The 17,994-nt window shown below is 41.8% G+C and overlaps 2 protein-coding genes across 2 annotated transcripts in view; one reads left to right on the top strand and one right to left on the bottom strand.

The window, feature by feature from the left end:
• Nucleotides 1-17,994, bottom strand: part of LOC130043949 (zinc finger protein 420) — a 91,827-nt gene that overhangs the window by 26,781 nt on the left and 47,052 nt on the right. The window lies entirely within an intron of this gene.
• On the top strand, nucleotides 1,110-17,015 carry LOC130043964 (zinc finger protein 570). Its single transcript, XM_056136501.1, has 5 exons — nucleotides 1,110-1,210; nucleotides 1,849-2,035; nucleotides 8,244-8,370; nucleotides 8,972-9,067; nucleotides 15,399-17,015. The coding sequence occupies exons 2-5, from the start codon at nucleotides 2,003-2,005 to the stop codon at nucleotides 16,745-16,747; spliced, it is 1,605 nt and encodes a 534-aa protein (XP_055992476.1). The 5' UTR covers nucleotides 1,110-1,210; nucleotides 1,849-2,002; the 3' UTR covers nucleotides 16,748-17,015.

Below are 17,994 nucleotides of genomic sequence, written 5' to 3'. Positions count from 1 at the left end.
AATTTATCAGTGAAGACATCTGGGTCTGCCATATTTGTGGGAAGGTTTCTAATTACCAGTTGAATTCATTTTATGTCTTATTTACTTTCTATTCAGACTTTTTTTCTTCTGTAATAAGATTTACTAGTTTGTGCTGTCAAATATTGAATTAAGGTTACCCATAATTTCTTAATTTTTCAATATTTGTAAAATCTGTAGTGATATCACCTCTCTTGTTCCTGATAGGGAAAAGTTATAGCCCTATGGATAGTTTATCTCCCTTTCTTTCCTGATCAACCATTTAAAAGTTTTATATTTTGCCATACTTGTACTTTTTGGGAGGTGGGGGGGGGGGGTGACGTTCCAGGGAGATTGACCCCAGGGCCTCACACATGTAAAGAATGAATCACATACATGAAAAGCACGCATCACTGAACCCCAGTCCCATCCATCCTTATACTTTTCAACCTTTGGCACGTTTTTCTTTCTAATCTGATCTGGTGCTCTTTAATTGGGACGCTCTAGTTCCATTACATTTAACCTGATTCTTGACATCATAAAGTTTATGACATCATAAACTTTCAATCTTACATCATGTTCCAAAGCGTGTGGTCAGATTCAAGAGTCATGGAGAGCCCGAGGAGCGGTATATCAGGGAAAACCTGTTTGGAGATGCGATATTTATATCTAGGTGGGAAGGAGTGGAAAGATCATGCACAGCTGGGACTCCTTTCAGGCATACTCATCCACTGTAGGGGCACAAGCCAGCGCGTGCAGCATGCACATTTCCCCCCTCCTGCCACCCAATTGTGACATCGGGGTGCTAAGGGAGGTGGGCTTGTGACTGCCGCCAGCAATCCAGATCTAGTGTGACGCTCGGCCGTGTCCCTCAGACGCGCCCAGGCTGGGAGCTGCGAGGCTCCACTGGACATCCCGGGAGAGGCGGGCGTGGGAGCCCCGCAGTGTCCCAGTCCCAGTCGAACGGCGCTGTGGCCACGGCACCCTGTGGCGCCGGTGCTGCGGATTTCCCGCGTTTGGACTACATTTCCCAGCGGCCTCTGCGAACACCGGGCCGGGAGCCCTTTTGTGTCCGCCTAAAGCCCTGTCGCTTCTTTTCGGGCCCCTGCTAGCTGCGATCTCTGACTCCCGGCTGCACGCGGGCCCGAGCGGAACTATCGTGGCGCTCGCAGGGCGGGGCCGGGGCTGGCCCGCGGTTCTGTTCTGCAAGTCGGTAGGTTGAGGATTGGACAGTGGGGGCCCTCCCGACGCTGGTCCCTGGGCCCTCTGAGTGACTCGTGCAGAGACGCACAGACCCTACTCCTGCCGCTGTTACCCGTTTGTTACACGTTTGTGTGACGGTATCTGCGAGCGATTCGATGGTTGATGGCAGAGAGCTAGACTGTAAGTCGGGTGGGGAGGTTGACCTCTGCCTGCCGCTTGAACCCTCTGCCCGCCGTGGCTCTGATTTCCAAAATTGGAGGCTTAGAAGTATGTGCTCGGGTGTCTCTGCATACACGCGGCCGCCGACTGCCATGTATGCTGGAAGGTGGGTGGTGCTGGAGTTTTTAGGAATCTCTCTGAAGTGAGACTGTGCCAGCCACCTCTGTTTAAAGCTAGCCAAGCTATGGCACGTGCCAAGTTTTAGAACCATTCATCTGTTGGAAAGGCCTGGAAGATCAGGAAGATATTTGATCTTGGTGCCAGGTGCTTATGAGTTGGGTGGCTTTATATGTCAATGATTATATTCCTCAGAATCTCTATTTGTAAATCTAGGAAATATGTTGTTACAAAATTAGGAAATAATTCAGGCATGTATTAACTTGAATGGAAACAAATTCCTAGGCCTCCATTATGTTTTCTTTATTATAGGGAAGGTGCTTCCCTTGAAAGGAGACAAAAGAAGCCAAAAGAAGCAAGATTGTGATTCTCATACAAGAAAAGCACAGTTTTTCATGTGTGCACCCCCTTCTCAGCTGTCTGAAGATCCTGCCACTTCTGGAGAGAAGAAAGACGAGGTGGGAGGATGTCTTTGGAACTTCTCAAAGCTATGTACCAGGTGTGTTGGTGTTTTTTCTAAAATAATTTTCCTGGTTTTCAAAACCAGCAGACATTAATTTTTCTTCTGCTCAGAATTTTCTGGATAACTGGTCATATGCTAAAGTCCTTGGCTTGGCCTGCAACATGCTACGTAATCTGGTTGTCTCTGAGCTTATGCACTGAGTTCTGTTCACACTAGCTTCCTTTTTGTGAGTTTAGCTACCCACTAAAACATAAAGCATTCTATTTTTGTTTGGGCAGGGGGAGGTGCAGGAGGGTGGTGTTCACAACTGGTGGTGCAGAGGGCTTATTCCTAGCTCTGAGCTCAACGGATCACTCCCATTAACAGTAAAGTAAAGGTCCTCCCGTTGATCATCGATTTGCTCGAGCGGGCCCAATAACGTCTCCATTGGAGACTTTGTTGTTACTGTGTTTGGCATATCAAATATGTCACGGGGAGCTTGCCAGGCTCTGCCACGCGGGCGAGATACTCTCGGTAGCTTGCCGGGCTCTCTGAGAGGGGCAGAGGAATCGAACTCGGGTTGGCCATGTTGGCTGCGTGCAAGGCAAACGCCCTACCCCTGTGCTATTGCTCCAGCCTACTCCCATTAGTTTATTCAAAAAGTTTTAATTAAATGCTTATTAACTCAGAGGGCATAGGCCTCGATCCTTTTTATTTATTTTTTTCCTTTTTGGGTCCACCTGGCGATGCTCAGGAGTTACTCCTGAATCTGCACTCAGAAATTACCTCTGGCTGTGTTCAGAGAATATGGGATGCTGGGGATTGAACCCGGGTCTGTCGCATGCAAGGCAAACGCCCTACCCACTATACTATCGCCCCAGCCTCCTTGATCCTCTTATTTGCTCTCTCCACACTTCTTTTATGATCTCATCCTGTCTCGTGGCTTTTTTTTTGGGGGGGGGGGGGAGGTCACACCTGGCGTTGCACAGGGGTTACTCCTGGCTCTGCACTCAGGAATTACTCCTGGCGGTGCAAAGGGGACCATATGGGATGCTGGGAATCGAACCCAGGTCGACTGCATGCAAGGCAAACGCCCTACCCGATGTGCTATCGCTCCAGCCCCTGTCTCATGGCTTTAAATACCATTTACATGCCAACAATTACTAGACTGTTAGAGCCTAGATATCTCTCCTGAAATTCAGATTTACATATCAAACTGTCTACTTAGGATTGTCATAAAACTCTAAACAGCTCAAATTCGGAGAAATGAACCATTGGAAAGTTTTCTGTTTGCTTGCTTTTTTGTTTTTGGGGCTACACCTGGAAATACTCAGCAGTTATTCCTGGCTCTGTACTCAGGAATCACTCCAGGCACTGCTGCTGGGACCATATGGGAAGCTGTGGATTGAACCCAGGTGAGCTGTGTGCAAGGCAAGCTCCTTACTTGCTGTACTATCTCTCCAGCCCCAGAATGCCTTTTAACTTTTATTTTGTGTTATTTAGGCCATACTCTGCTGTGCTCAGGACTTATTCCTGATCCTACCAGAGCTTGGGAGACCATATGTAGTGCCAGGAATCCAACTGGGATTGGCTACATGATAGCAAGCATCCAACTCCCCCTGTTTTCTCTCTCCAACCCCAACATTTAACTTTTATTTTATTTTATTTATTGCGTCACACCCAGCGATGCACATGGGTTACTCCTGGCTCATGCACTCAAGAATTACTCCTGTCAGTGCTCGGGGGACCATATGGGATGCTGGGAATCGAACCCGGGTGGGTCGCATGCAAGGCAAACGCCCTACCCGCTGTGCTATTGCTCCAACCCAACATTTAACTTTTAAATAAAGAAAGAAAGGTTAAGGTTAGAAGTGATTAAGAATAGAAGACCGAAAAATAAAAAATTTGAGGGGAACGGAGAAAGTATCAAATGTTCATTTAGAAGCATAGGAAAATTAATGAACTGGAGAGTTGAATCTTGTGGGTAGCTTTTTGGCCCACTTGAGGTTAGGGATCATGAATTTAAAATGACACTAATTAGCATGATTGGTATTGTATAATTTTGTTCCAACAAAGTTCAGCTGTTCAGGGACTGGAGTGATAGTACAGCAGGTAGGTTATTTGCCTTGTATCTAGATTTGATCCCTGGCACCCCATATAGTTCCTCGAAAGTTTCTCCCTCCTGCTAGAAATGATCCCTGAGTGCAGAGCTAGGAGTAAATCCTGGGTACCACTGGATATGGCCCCCAAACAAAAAAATAATAAAGTGATATGCAGGTCCTAGTAGGGTCAAAGAATTACCCTAATTGGAGTATAAGATATCAAAAGTTGGAAGTCAGAACATAAAAGTTTAGATTAGTGTTTCTGAACTGTTAAAAAATACATGTATATATTTTAATATATATTTATATTGTCACTGTCACTGTCCTCCATTTTTCATCAATTTGCTCGAGCGGGCACCAGTAATGTCTCCATTGAGAGACTTGTTATTGTATTTGGCATATAGAATTCGCCACGGGGAGTTTGCCAGGCGGAATTCTCTCAGTAGCTTACCAGACTCTCTGAGAGGGACAGAGAAATCAAACTCAGGTTGGCCGCATACAAAGCAAATGCCCTACCTGCTATGCTATCACTCCAGTCATATTTATATTATATACAAATTATAATATATATGTAAATGATAATTTATATAGGTTCTGAGGCCATTCCTCAGAATGCTATATAATTTATATACATAGGTTCTGGGGCCATTCCTGTCAGTGATCAGGGCTTACTCCTGGCTCTGTGCTTAGGGATCATTTTTACTGGATCCCATACAGGTGCTAGGGATAAAAGCCAAGTTGGCTGCATGCAAGGCAGATGTCCTACCTCTGTACTATTGCTCCTTGCCCCACCCCTTTTTTAACACTAGGGTCCCCTTCAAACTTTGTTTCCTTCCATGGTTCCTTTCCTACCTTTTGGCTCACTGATCTGACACAGCTTTTACTGTTGGCCTCTTGAAATATCCTGGGGGCTCACAGGGCATCATCTGGCCCCCACATGAGAAACAATAGTTTAGATTATGGGGGATTTGTTATTGGTAATGACAATGTCTGGGGCATGACCATGAAGGTGTGGAAACATGTGAAGGATGAGATATTATTGGAGGAGGTATGTGGGGATTGGGGCGGGGTGGGGAGGATTAAGGAATTGAGAGGCCAGATCGTAGGAATATTTATGAGGATATTGAAGTGTCTAGCCATTATAACAGGAGCACTGGGAGACTGACAGTGAACCAGATGTTGACGTTATAGAGAAATGACAGATAATGGTTTCTAGTAGAAAGTAGTAGATAATGAGAACAGAAAGAATCAAGGTATCTTCTGATTTTATGATGTTTAAAACATATGATCCTTTAGGGCGGAAGGAGAAGGAACGATCCAGAACAAATACAAAGAGTGATGAATTACCAGTCTCACCTCCAGGTGCTGTTGGTACAAGGAGCATGGGCAAGAAGAAAGTTATCACACTGTCAGGATTTTATGGGAGTCCTCTTAGCTAAGAACCACATTTCTATGAAAAACAAAAGGTAGAGGGAGGTCTCAGGTAGAAACGGCACATGCCTGGTCCTGTTGTTCCTGAGGTACATATCTGGTATCTCATGGGACACCTCTAACCACGTTCCCCCTAAACAACTAAGTGTGAACCTTATTTTTTAAAAAAAGGTGAAGGGGCTGGAGTGATAGTATAGCAGGTAGAGCAATTGCCTTGCATACTGCTGACCTGGCTTCAATCCCTGGCACTAGATTGGTCCTCCAAGCCCCGGCTCTTGAGCACAGAGCTGCGAGTAAGCCGGAACACCACCAAAACAAGTAAAGTTTGATTTGTGTGCTATAGATCATCATGTTACTGCTGGGGCAAGAAGGAAGACATTCACAAACTACTTCATATAATTAAATGAGAAAAATGATCCTTGAGTGTTAGAAATCACTTTAGCAATTTCTATTCCCCAGAGACAGTTTCATTTCTTTCTTATTTTGATGGGAGCCTTCCAAGTTGTGCTCAAGGCTTCCAGGTCCTTCTAAGAGATTCAGTGTGAGGGCTTGAGGGAGCGGAGCTATTCTAGCCCTGCTATGCCAGGGATTACCTAGCTTCCTGGTGGTGCTCTTAGGGCCTCCAGAACTACCCCTGGCGAAGCGTGGAGGGGCCTCCAGTGCTGTACTTGGTGACTAGGTGCCAGGGATCAAATTGGGGTTGACTAAATACCAGGCATGTTCATTAACCCCTGTGCTCTCTCTCAGCCCGAAATGGTTTTTTTAACTATGAAATATATATCAGACACGTATTAGTCCTTTCTTGCTTTGGTAGATTTACCTCTTCTAATTTTGTAAGATATACAAATATAAGTACGTATGTGTGTATGTGCATAAATATATATGAAGCACGGTGAGAGGGAGAGGGAACAGCAGGGTAAGACCATTGCTCTTTTGTTTTTTTTTTTAAATGGGCCACACCCCCAAGATGCTCAGGGCTTTCTCCTGGCTCTGCACTCAGGGGCCTGATGGGCTTGGGGGACCATATGGGATGTTGATAAAACCTGGATCAGTCACATGCAAGGCAAGCACCTTACTATATTTCTGGACCCTTACCATTCCTTTCTTTTATACATATATACACACATATACACATCACTTTCATTACTTTTCAGTCAGCAAGTGGTTACCACTGAGAGCACTGGAATCCTTCTGAACCATGAAGCAGAGATTCAGGTTTCAAGAATTCTGCCAGTGCATTAGCAGAAGCAGAATTGATAGTGAGACATTCCTATACATGTGTTTTTTAAGATTTTTAAGTACTTTGAACTGAATTATTTAAATCATCATCACTATCCTCCCATTGTTCATCGATTTGCTCGAGCGGGCCCAGTAACGTCTCCATTGGAGACTTTGTTGTTACTGTGTTTGACATATCCAATACATCACGGGTAGCTTGCCAGGCTCTGCCGTGAGGGCGAGATACTCTCAGTAGTTTGCCAGGCTCTCCGAGAGGGGCAGAGGAATCGAACTCGGGTCAGCCCTGTTGGCTGCATGCAAGGCAAACGCCCTACCGCTGTGCTATCGCTCCAGCAGAAGTTCTGGGCTGTAGTGCGCTATGCCGATCGGGTGTCCGCACTAAGTTTGGCATCAATATGGTGACCCTCCGGGAGCGAAGGACCACCAGGTTGCCTAGGGAATTATTTAAATATTAGTGGACTAATGATTTTCTTTGGTCTGATAGTTTTCAGAGTTGTAGCAAGCATTTTATTGTCTCATTTTTGAAATCTTACACCTTCTTGGACCTTTTAAGCCATTTGTTAGTTCAATCCATTACCATTTATTTGAATACCCTCACCTGTACTATTATTTTTCTGCACATATAGCAGTGATAAAAAAATTTTAAATGCACTCTGTTCTCATGAACCTTATATTTTGTTGGACATAGGATACATACAATAAATGATAAAGCAGTGAAGTGACACAAAACAATATGCGGCCGAAGTGACAGTACAGTGGGTAGGACACTTGGCTTGCATGCTGCCAAGCTGTGCTCAGGGCTTCCAGGTCCTTCTAAGAGATTCAATGTGAGGGCTTGAGTTCAATCTCAACATTTCATATGATCCCCTGAGCATCGCCAAGAGTGGTCCTGAGTGTAGAGCCAGGAGTAACCCATGAGCACTGCTAGGTGTAACCCCCCCCCACACACACAAAAAAAATAGGTTTGGGGAGTAGGGAGTAGGATAAGAGCATTGCTACATCTACAAAGAATGGGTCAGAGGGGAAAAGATAATATAATGGGCTAAGGCTATCCTTGTCTTTGGACAGCAGACCAAGATTTGTTCCCTGGCATCCCTTATAGTTTCCTGAGCACTGGCGTTTGTAGCCCAAAGGCAAAAACAAAGTCCAAGAAGAATGATCTTAGGGGGAACTTGTGATTTTTGTTTGTTTTTTTGGGGCCACACCCAGTGACTCTGAGGGCTGACTCTTGGCTCTGTGCTCAAGAATTACTCTTGCTGGTGCTTGGTGGACGTTATGGAGTGCCAGGGATCAAACCCAGGTCAGCTCCCTGCAAGGCAAGCATCCCACCTTCTGTACTATTGCTCTAGCCCCACATACGACACTTTGAGGATGTAAAATCAAAGAGGATCCAGTATACAGTATAAAATCAGAGAGGATTTAGTGTACAGTATACAGGGGCAGAACAATGAAGGAGACAACAGTAAAAGATAAGTTTCTTTCTTTCCTTTCAGGAGTTAGTGACCTTTGGAGATGTGGCTGTAGACTTTTCCCAGGAGGAGTGGGATTGTCTGAATTCTTCTCAAAGGCATCTATACAGTAATGTGATGTTGGAGAACTACAGGGTCTTAGTCTCACTGGGTAAGAAACTCACAGAATTGAACTTATACTCCCAAGTACAGCTCCTGGTGTTGGAGCTCAGTGGTAAACACTTGCCTTTTAGATTTGAGGCCCTGGGTTTGATCCCGGCATCACACACACACACACACACACACACACACACACACACACACACCCTTCTCTTTGGACTGGAGTTTCATCTCTAGCACCCCATATGGTCCTCTGAGCCCTGCCACGAGTGATTCCCAAACATAGAAATATAGAATCAGTACTAAGCCCTGAGCACTGCCAGTTGTCCCCCCATATTTTATATATATATATATATATATATATATATATATATATATATATTTGGATAGTATCTGCAATGCTTAGCTGAAGCTCTGTCTGCTGCCCGTGTCAGTCAGTGTAATGGCTTAATATTCATGGAGTTGGTAGTCAACAGATCAGTTATTAATCCATGTTGGAAGGTTCAGTGCTTCTCCTTGGATACATATCCTTTCCAGTTTCCCCTGATTTACTGTAAGCTCCCTCTTCTCTAATCATCAAAGATTTGGAAGTGGGTTCTGGAATATATACAACACGATCAAATTCTGGTTTTGTTTTTATTTTTAACATGCAGGTCTTTGTTTTTCTAAGCCAAGTGTAATATTATTGTTGGAACAAGGCAAAGAGCCCTGGATGGTGAAGAGAGAGCTCACACAAAGCGTGTGTTCAGGTGAGTGAAGAGGAAATAGGCAAAAGCTTTTGCAGGTATCAACTGAGCCTGGCTCAGAGTTCTAACCTCTTCATCCCTTATTAGCACGTTCTTGAAAAGGTCACCGTTTCCAGATTCTGGTTGTAATGAACAAACAATTGCAGATGTCACTTCGACTATACTTTTTTGCCTCTCTGGGATATATTTCCAGGAGTGGTATTGCTGGGTCAAATGGGAGATCAAATTCTAATTTTTTGAGAATCGTCCATACTGTTTTCCAAAAGGGTTGGACCAATCGGCATTCCCACCAGCAGTGAAAAAGGGTCCCTTTCTCGCAACATCCGTGCCAGCACCGGTTGCTTTTGTTCTTGTGGATGTGGGCCAATCTCTGTGGTATGAAATGATATCTCATTGTTGTTTTGATCTGCATCTCTCTGATAGCCAGAATCTGGAAAAAACCTGAGTGCCCGAGAACAGATGACTGGTTAAAGAAACTTTGGTACATTTACACAATGGAGTACTATGTAACTGTTAGAAAAGACGAAGTCATGAAATTTACATACAAGTGGTACTACATGGGAAGTATCATGTTAAGTGAAATGAGTCACAAAGAGTGGGATAGACACAGAAAGATTGCATTCATCTGGGGAACATAAAGCAAGAAAATGGGACACTAACACCCAGGAGTGGTTGAGATTAGTACCAGGAATTTTGCTCCATGACTTGGAGGGCACTTCCAAGTCCAGGGAGATAGCTCAGGAAATATCAGTGCTGTAGAACTACATATAGTACTGTAGAACCCAGCTGCATGCAAGACAAGCATCCTACTCTCTGTATTCAACCCTATGTCTTAATTTTTAATAGTTGTACCATATATCTCTAAACAAAATATATCTGCACATTTTCACTTTTTTATGCATGAAATATATTTTATATGATTCTGGCTTTTTTTTGTTTGTTTTTGGAGGGCGGCATACCCAGCAGTGCACAGGGCTTACTCCTGGCTCTGTGCTCAAAAATCACTCCTGATTCCAGGGACCCTAAGTGGTGCCAGGGATCAAACATAGGACAGCCACATAGCAAGGCAAATGTCCTACATGTTTTACTGTCTCCCTGACCCCAGACTTTTCTTTTTAACTTTGCGAGCACTGAAAGCTTATTTCTGACTGTGTTCAGGAACACTCCTGGTGGTGCTTCAAATCTTTCAACAGTTTTTAAGAATAGTATATTCATATAAACTATTGGTAATTTATTACTTTGTTCATTTATTGTTTGTTGATTTTACCCTCTTTCCCTTGATATTCTGCTTTTATGTTTTCTTTTGGTTTGGTTTGGGGCCTTCTAAGGAGCAGAGCACCTGGATCCCCTCCTAGTAATGCTCGGCCTAACAGTTTGATGCTCCACCAGGTAATATGCTACTCAGGCAGCATATTTGGTGTTACAGGGCTAGATGGACCACGTATCCACTGATGTTGGAGGCCATGCAGTCCTGCTCCTAGAGAACATGCTCAGGATCTTTCATGCCAGGCATGTGCTTCAGTCCTTTGAGCTATCTGCCTAATCTGCTTTTTGATTTTTATTAAAAGTTTTTGATAGGCATTGAGCCTATTGGTATACCCACTATTTGGCTATGTACAAGGAGGGCATTCTACCACACCAGTTCTTTTTTCTGGCCCTTAAGATAAACACCTGTCTGTTAAGTGATATAGCATTGATGTTTTGATTTGTATTGCCCTGATTATCAGTGATAATATGGGTATTGGCTTATTATTTTGGTCACAGGTTGTGGTGCGTGGAGAGTGTTCCCACGTCAGTGCTTGGGGGCTTCTCCCACTGATGCTCAAGGAACAAGGTGGTACCAAGAATTAATTCCAGGATCCCAACATGCAAAATCATGTGCTCCAGGCCTTTGAGCCATCTCTGCATGACTAGCTGGCATTTTTTTTCTCCCTCATTCCTGCTAGCCTATGTTCTCTGGAAGTCACTTATTTTGCTCTTCTCCCTTTTTCTTTTCTTTTTTCATTTGTAATTTAGAGAGTTACAAATTTATTCATTATAAAGTTTCAAGTGTAGAATGTTACAACACCAATCCCTTCACCTGTGTCCACTTCCCTCGTTTCCCTTCCATTGTCCACCCTGCTTCTCAAGTGGGTACTTTCCTCCTCTACCACTGTCCTAATATTCCCTTCTTTAATTTATCCCCACCCCCATCCCCCATGCCTACTTCAGTGGCAAGCTGCCTACTGAAGACCAGTTAGTTCTCTTGCTCTTCGTTTCCATTGCTTTTTTTTTTTATGCTTTTTGGGTCACACCCGGAAATGCACAGGGGTTACTCCTGGCTCTGTGCTCAGGAATTACAGCTGGTGGTGCTCAGGGGACCATATGGGATGCTGGGAATCAAACCCGGCCCGACCGCGTGCAAGACAAACGCCCTACCCACGGTGCTATTGCTCCAGCCCCTCCATTGCCTTTGGGTATTCGATATTCCCCCACTCCATTTCATTATATTCCACATAAGAGAGGTCATTCTGTGTCTGTCCCTCTCCCTTTGACTACCTTCTCTCCATATTATGCTTTGCAGAGCAGGCCACATAGTATCAAATTGCAAGATTTCATAATATTCCATTGTGTATATGTACCATAGTTTATCTAGTCTTCTGTTCCTGGTCACTTGGGTTGCAAGATTTTGCCTGTAGTGAACATAGTGCTGTAATGAACATAAGAGTGCAGATGCCTTTTCTGCATTGCACGTTTGGGCCCCTGGGATATATTCCAAGGAGTGGAATTGGTGGCTTATCTGGAAGTCTCCCCACTAGGAGTTCATGCATGGGGCTACTCTTAGTTGCTCAGGGGTTGCTTGCAGTGGTATTTAGGAGATCATGTGATTTTGGAAATTGAACCCAGAATTCCCCCACTCAAATATGTGCTCTGACCCTTTGAATATCTCCCCAGCCTCCTGAATTTCTTAATTTTTGTCTATCTTGGATATTAGTTCTTTATCATTTGTTTGCTGTTAATATTTTCTCCTATTAAGTAGAATTTATTTTATTTTACTTTTTGTTTTGTTTTTGGACCACACCTTGCAGTGCTTAGGGGTTACTCCTGGCTCTGACTCAGGATTTACTCCTTATGGTGCTAGGGGATTATATAGGATGCCAGAATTTGAACCAGGGTCAGCCATGTGTAAGGCTAATGCTCAACCTGCTATATTACCATGCTGGCACCAGGAACTTTTTTTTAACTGTTAGTTTAAAAAAACTTTTTTTTGGTTTGTTTTCTGGGCCATCCTCAGTGGTGCTCAAGGCTGATTCTTGACTCTGTGCTCAGGGATCACTCCTGGTGATGCTCAGGGGACCAAATGTGGTGCCTGGGAATCAAACCTGGGTAGACTGAGTGCAATGCAAAGGCATTAAGCCCTATACTATCTCTCTGGGCCCTTTCTTTCTTTACTTATTGAAAATTTTGTAGTGCAGAAGCTTTCAGTTTGATGTAATACCTTTTGTCTTCCTTGATGTATTTTACAGCTTTAGGTCTAATATCAAAGTGTTTAATCCAGTTTCAGTTAACTTTTGAGTATGAGATTATTGTTAACTATCATTCTTTTACACATGGTAACCAGTTTCCTCAACCATTTGTTGGACAGGCTTTATTCTTCCATTTATACTCTTTGTCATAAGTGAACTGTTTAGATGTTTGAGGGTTATTGTTGGAATCTCAGTTCTATTTCACTGATCTGAGTGTTTGCTTTTAATCCTGTATCACACTGCCTAAAATACTTGTATAGTGTGGTTTACAGTTAGGGAATACAATGCCTTTCCTCTTATTTATCCTCAATATTTTTTGGTTTTATGTGTATGAGGATGTTCATACAAACTTAATAATTGCTGTCCTTAAAAAAAAATTACATGAAAATTTTGATAGGGCTTCCACAGTTTGTATAATGCTTTGGGTAGGAATCTTTTTCCATGTCCTTGTATCTTCTATTTATCTCAATAATGAATTTGTAGACTTAGATGAATAAATAAATATTCCTGTTGATTTTTTGGTATTTGATTTTTTATAATTTATTTTTGTCAATATTTTGTTTTGTGGGCCACACTCAGCAATACACAGGGGTTACTCTTGGATCTACACTCAGGAATCACTCCTAGTAGTACATGGGGACCATATGGGATAATGGGATTTCAACCCAAATTGGCTGCTTTTGTACTATCTCTGTAGTCCCAGATTTTAAAAATATAATTAAAATTGAATTAAAAAAATTTTTGTAACACATTGCTTACATACAAAAATACAGAGACTTTACTATGTTGATATTTCTACCCTGACATTTTACGAGGGTAAAATGTTTTCTCTTTTATTGTTCCACTCGTTTTTTATACTCTCTTTAGGATTTTCTATGTATAGTGTCATGTCTGCAAAAAGTGACAGTTTTACTTCTTTTCCGGTTTGAATCCTTTCTCATACTTAATTGATGTGAGTAGGACTTTGAATATTATACTGAATGATAATAGTAATAATGGATATTTTTGTGCCTAATCTTAGTGGAAAATATTTCAAGTGTTCATCATTTTGTTTATTTTGGTTTCGGGGCCACACTAGGCTTTGCTCCTGTCTTCACTCAGTAATCACTCCTGGCAGGGTTTTGCTCCTGTCTTCACTCAGTAATCACTCCTGGCAGTCTTGGGGGACTAAATGGTGTGCCAGGGGTCAAACCAAGATTGGCTGCATGGAAAGCTAGCACCCTACCAGCTGTATCATTACTCCAGCACTTAGCAAAGTTTTAAAATCAGAAGTATGAAACCTCCAGCTTTGAAAATCTCTTTTCAAAGATTTTTATTTCCTATTCAGGGTTAATCTTTTCAATACTTTTCTATTTATAGGAAAAATTATGGAATTTTTGTAGTATTTTTAATATTTTAGGTTTTTAGGGGCCATACCCAGTGGTACTCAGGGCTTAGTCCTGGCTCTGTGCTCGGGGATCACTCCTGGTAGGTTTTGGAGGACCATGAGGTATGCCAGGTACCAAATACAAGTTGGCTGAGTATAAAGACTAGTATACCTTAGCACTATACTAGCTCCCCAGGCCTTGATGGTTATTCTTTTTATCGGCACCTATTCTCTTTATGTAGTGTGTTTATCTATTTGCCAGAAAATTCCAATTTAAAATCTATAGCTAAGAATATTCTTTTTTTTTCCTCTCTAGGGGCCACTTAAGGGTGCTCTGGGTTTTGAGATCCAACCAGGGTTTACATGCTATGCGTACTTTTATCTTAAACTCAGTATTTTATGACTTTGCTTTCCGGCATTTATATATCAAAGTCTAAATGGTAGCTTAAAATGATCATTTTCAAAACTAAACTCTTAATTCTTCTGTATTTTGCAAAATAAACCTGTTGTACCCGTGGTTATTCCTTTTAGTGTAGATGCTGATTACACTTTTATTTTGCAAAGTACATACAATTTTTTAGGCATGCATATATTTTTCTATTACATTAAACAACGATGATGTTAAAAATTCCTCATAAAGTACAGTCAGAATATGATCACCTTCACTGTACCTCTGTTATATCACTGTCACTATCCTCCCGTTGTTTATTGATTTTGCTTGTGTGGGCCCAATAACATTGTGAGACTTGTTACTATGTTTGGCATATCGAATACATCACGGGTAGTTTGCCAGGCTTTGCTGTGAGGGTGAGATACTCTCAGTAGCTTGCAGGGCTCTATGAGAGGGACGGAGGAATCAAACTCAGGTCAGCTGTTTCGGCTGTGTGCAAGGCAAACGCCCTACCTGCTGTGCTATTGCTGTTATGTATCTGATCTAAATCATCATATTGTACCTGGGGTACCCTAGCTTCTTCATTAACTAACAATAATGAGTTTACTCAAAACTCTTCATCATGGGGCTGGGGAGAAAGCTCAACAGATTGGAACATATGTCATTGCCTCAGCTGAGATAATTTCTTTTTGAACTGATTGAGATATATCTTACAGAATTTTTTATTCTATTCATTTCTTCTCAACTACTTGCATGACATATTTTTAGTTTCTGTTCTACACATCAGCACTAAGAAAGTAATTGTATTAGATTTTATTTGGAGGGGTTTTGGGGTCACATCTTGCTGCACTCAAAGAGCTTTCTTCTGGCTTTGTGCTCAAGGATCACTCCTGGCAGGACTGTGTGATGCCAGGGATCAATCCTGAGCTAGCTGCATGAAAGGCAGACACCTTACTATCTCAGTAGCCCCAGATTTTATTTTCTGCTAAGTCATAAACCTCACATTATACATGCACTTCTATTAATGTACCTTTTGGTATATGGCTGAAAAAATACTTTCTTATTTTTCAGGCTGGGAACCTATATCTGAAACTGAAGAATTAACCGCAAAGCAGAATATTTATGAAGAACACTCATCACAAAAGATACTAGGAAAACTTACAAGCCTTGATTATCAGCATTTGAGAGAAAATTGGAAATGTGAGGATCATCTTGAAAGACACCCCCGGAATCAGAAAGCTTGTTTTAAGAAAGAGATGATCACTCATGATGATGCCCTTGATGAAAGAGGACAGGAAGACAACAAATCTTGGGGATCCTTGTATTCAAAAATACAGCTTCATAAACAACAGGTACTCCCCAAAGAGGAGGAAGTATATAAACATGAAACACTTAGGAGAACCTTTAAAAAGAGTTCAATTACCGTGAGGCCTAAAAATATCTATACGGAGAAGAAACTTCTGAAATGTAATGACTGTGAAAAAGTCTTTAGCCAGAGCTCATCGCTTACTCTTCATCAAAGAATTCACACTGGGGAGAAACCTTATAAATGTATAGAGTGTGGGAAAGCGTTCAGTCAGAGGTCAAATCTTGTTCAACATCAAAGGATTCATACTGGAGAAAAACCGTATGAATGTAAGGAATGTAGGAAAGCCTTCAGTCAAAATGCACACCTGGTTCAACACTTGAGAGTTCATACGGGAGAAAAACCTTATGAATGTAAGGTGTGTAGGAAAGCCTTCAGCCAGTTTGCCTACCTTGCTCAACATCAGAGGGTACATACTGGAGAGAAACCCTATGAATGTATTGAGTGTGGGAAAGCATTTAGCAATAGATCATCCATTGCACAACACCAGAGAGTTCATACTGGTGAGAAACCTTATGAATGTAATGTCTGTGGGAAAGCATTTAGTCTTCGTGCATACCTTACTGTACATCAGAGAATACATACTGGAGAGAGACCCTATGAGTGTAAGGAATGTGGAAAGGCTTTTAGCCAGAATTCACACCTTGCTCAACATCAGAGAATTCACACTGGAGAAAAACCGTATAAATGTCAGGAATGTAGGAAAGCATTTAGCCAGATTGCCTATCTTGCTCAACATCAAAGAGTTCATACTGGAGAGAAACCCTATGAATGCATTAAATGTGGGAAGGCTTTCAGTAATGACTCATCACTTACTCAACACCAGAGAGTTCATACTGGAGAGAAACCTTATGAATGTAATGTTTGTGGAAAGGCTTTCAGCTATTGCGGATCCCTTGCCCAACATCAGCGAATTCACACTGGAGAAAGACCTTATGAATGTAAGGAATGCAAAAAAACCTTCAGGCAGCACGCACACCTTGCTCATCATCAGAGAATCCATCTTGTGGAGTCACTCTCACCACCCAATCCAGTCAGTCACCAAATCCTATAGACCCTCTGAAATATTTATGTCATTTATACCCTTCTCCATCTCTAATGTTATCCCTGGTCTAAGATGTATCTCACCTGGATCACTGCTAGAGATTTCATCTGATTTGGGTCTCCCTATATCATTGATTCCATTAAGTACAATTTCCACCATGTACCCAAAGTTTTAGTTTTGAAGTATAAGACCTCACATATCAATGTCTCTGGTTAAAACTTTTTTAATTTTGCTATTCTTAAGTTGACATTCAATCATTAAATGTGTCTATGGTGTGCTCTATGTTTCATATATTTCTCAACCTTATTTTACTCTCCCTCTCTGGGAGCTAGGCACTTTTAGGCCTGAGAGCTTGGATTTTGGAAAAACTGTATTTCTAGTACCTTTGAGCAATTTGCCTGGTTTATCTAAACCTCAGGGTTTTAGTTCTGAAAATAGGGTTACTAAGAGATGCTGTATTGTAGAAATGTATTACATTAAATGGTGTCTCTTGTAGACTGATGCATTTTCAGTAAGAAATTTGCATGTAAAATACTTCACATAGTGCATCAAATATAGCAGATGTCCAACAACTAACCTGTGTTAACTACCTACTAAGCACCTGGCACTGATTTACATATTCAATATGTATTAGCTCATTAACTCCTAACAGCTAAAACAAGACCCCTTAGTGGACAAAGCAGACCATACCTGAGCAGATCAAAATTGAAAAAATGTAAAAGATTCAGAGCATAAATGAAAATCTTTGTGCTATGGGTGATTGGTCAATATAGACATAAGCAAAGTTATAATATATGTACCCAGCTTTAGAACATTTCTGAAGAAAACTGAGCATGAGAACAAACTGGAAACATTCTCACCAAAAATAATTTATATTTTGATCAAGATCATAGAGCACAATTAATTGATAAAAATCAGTAAACAAATTCTATCCTATAAAAAGGCATGAAATCTAGGTAAATGTGGGCGAATCTGAATAATTTTGTTAGCATTTAAACTTTTCTGTGTAACAGGAAAAAGATTTAAATGTATCTAGTGGTTATAAAATTGAAATTGGAGAGACAGTACTTTGGGTCTGGTGCATGCTTGCACATGGCCAACCTAGGTTCCATCCCTAGCACCCTATATGGTTCTCAGAACATGACCAGGGATGATGCCTGAGTGAAGAGCCAAGAGTGGGCCCTGAACACCGCCATGTATGACGCCAAAACAGAGATAAAGAAATTCAGGAATGTAAAATACAGATTAAATTTACT

Source organism: Sorex fumeus, unplaced genomic scaffold, assembly GCF_029834395.1.
Source record: "Sorex fumeus unplaced genomic scaffold, SorFum_2.1 ptg000122l, whole genome shotgun sequence".
Taxonomy (NCBI): domain Eukaryota; kingdom Metazoa; phylum Chordata; class Mammalia; order Eulipotyphla; family Soricidae; genus Sorex; species Sorex fumeus.
Note: the sequence above shows the minus strand (reverse complement) of the source record. Positions and strands in the feature narration are given on the sequence as shown.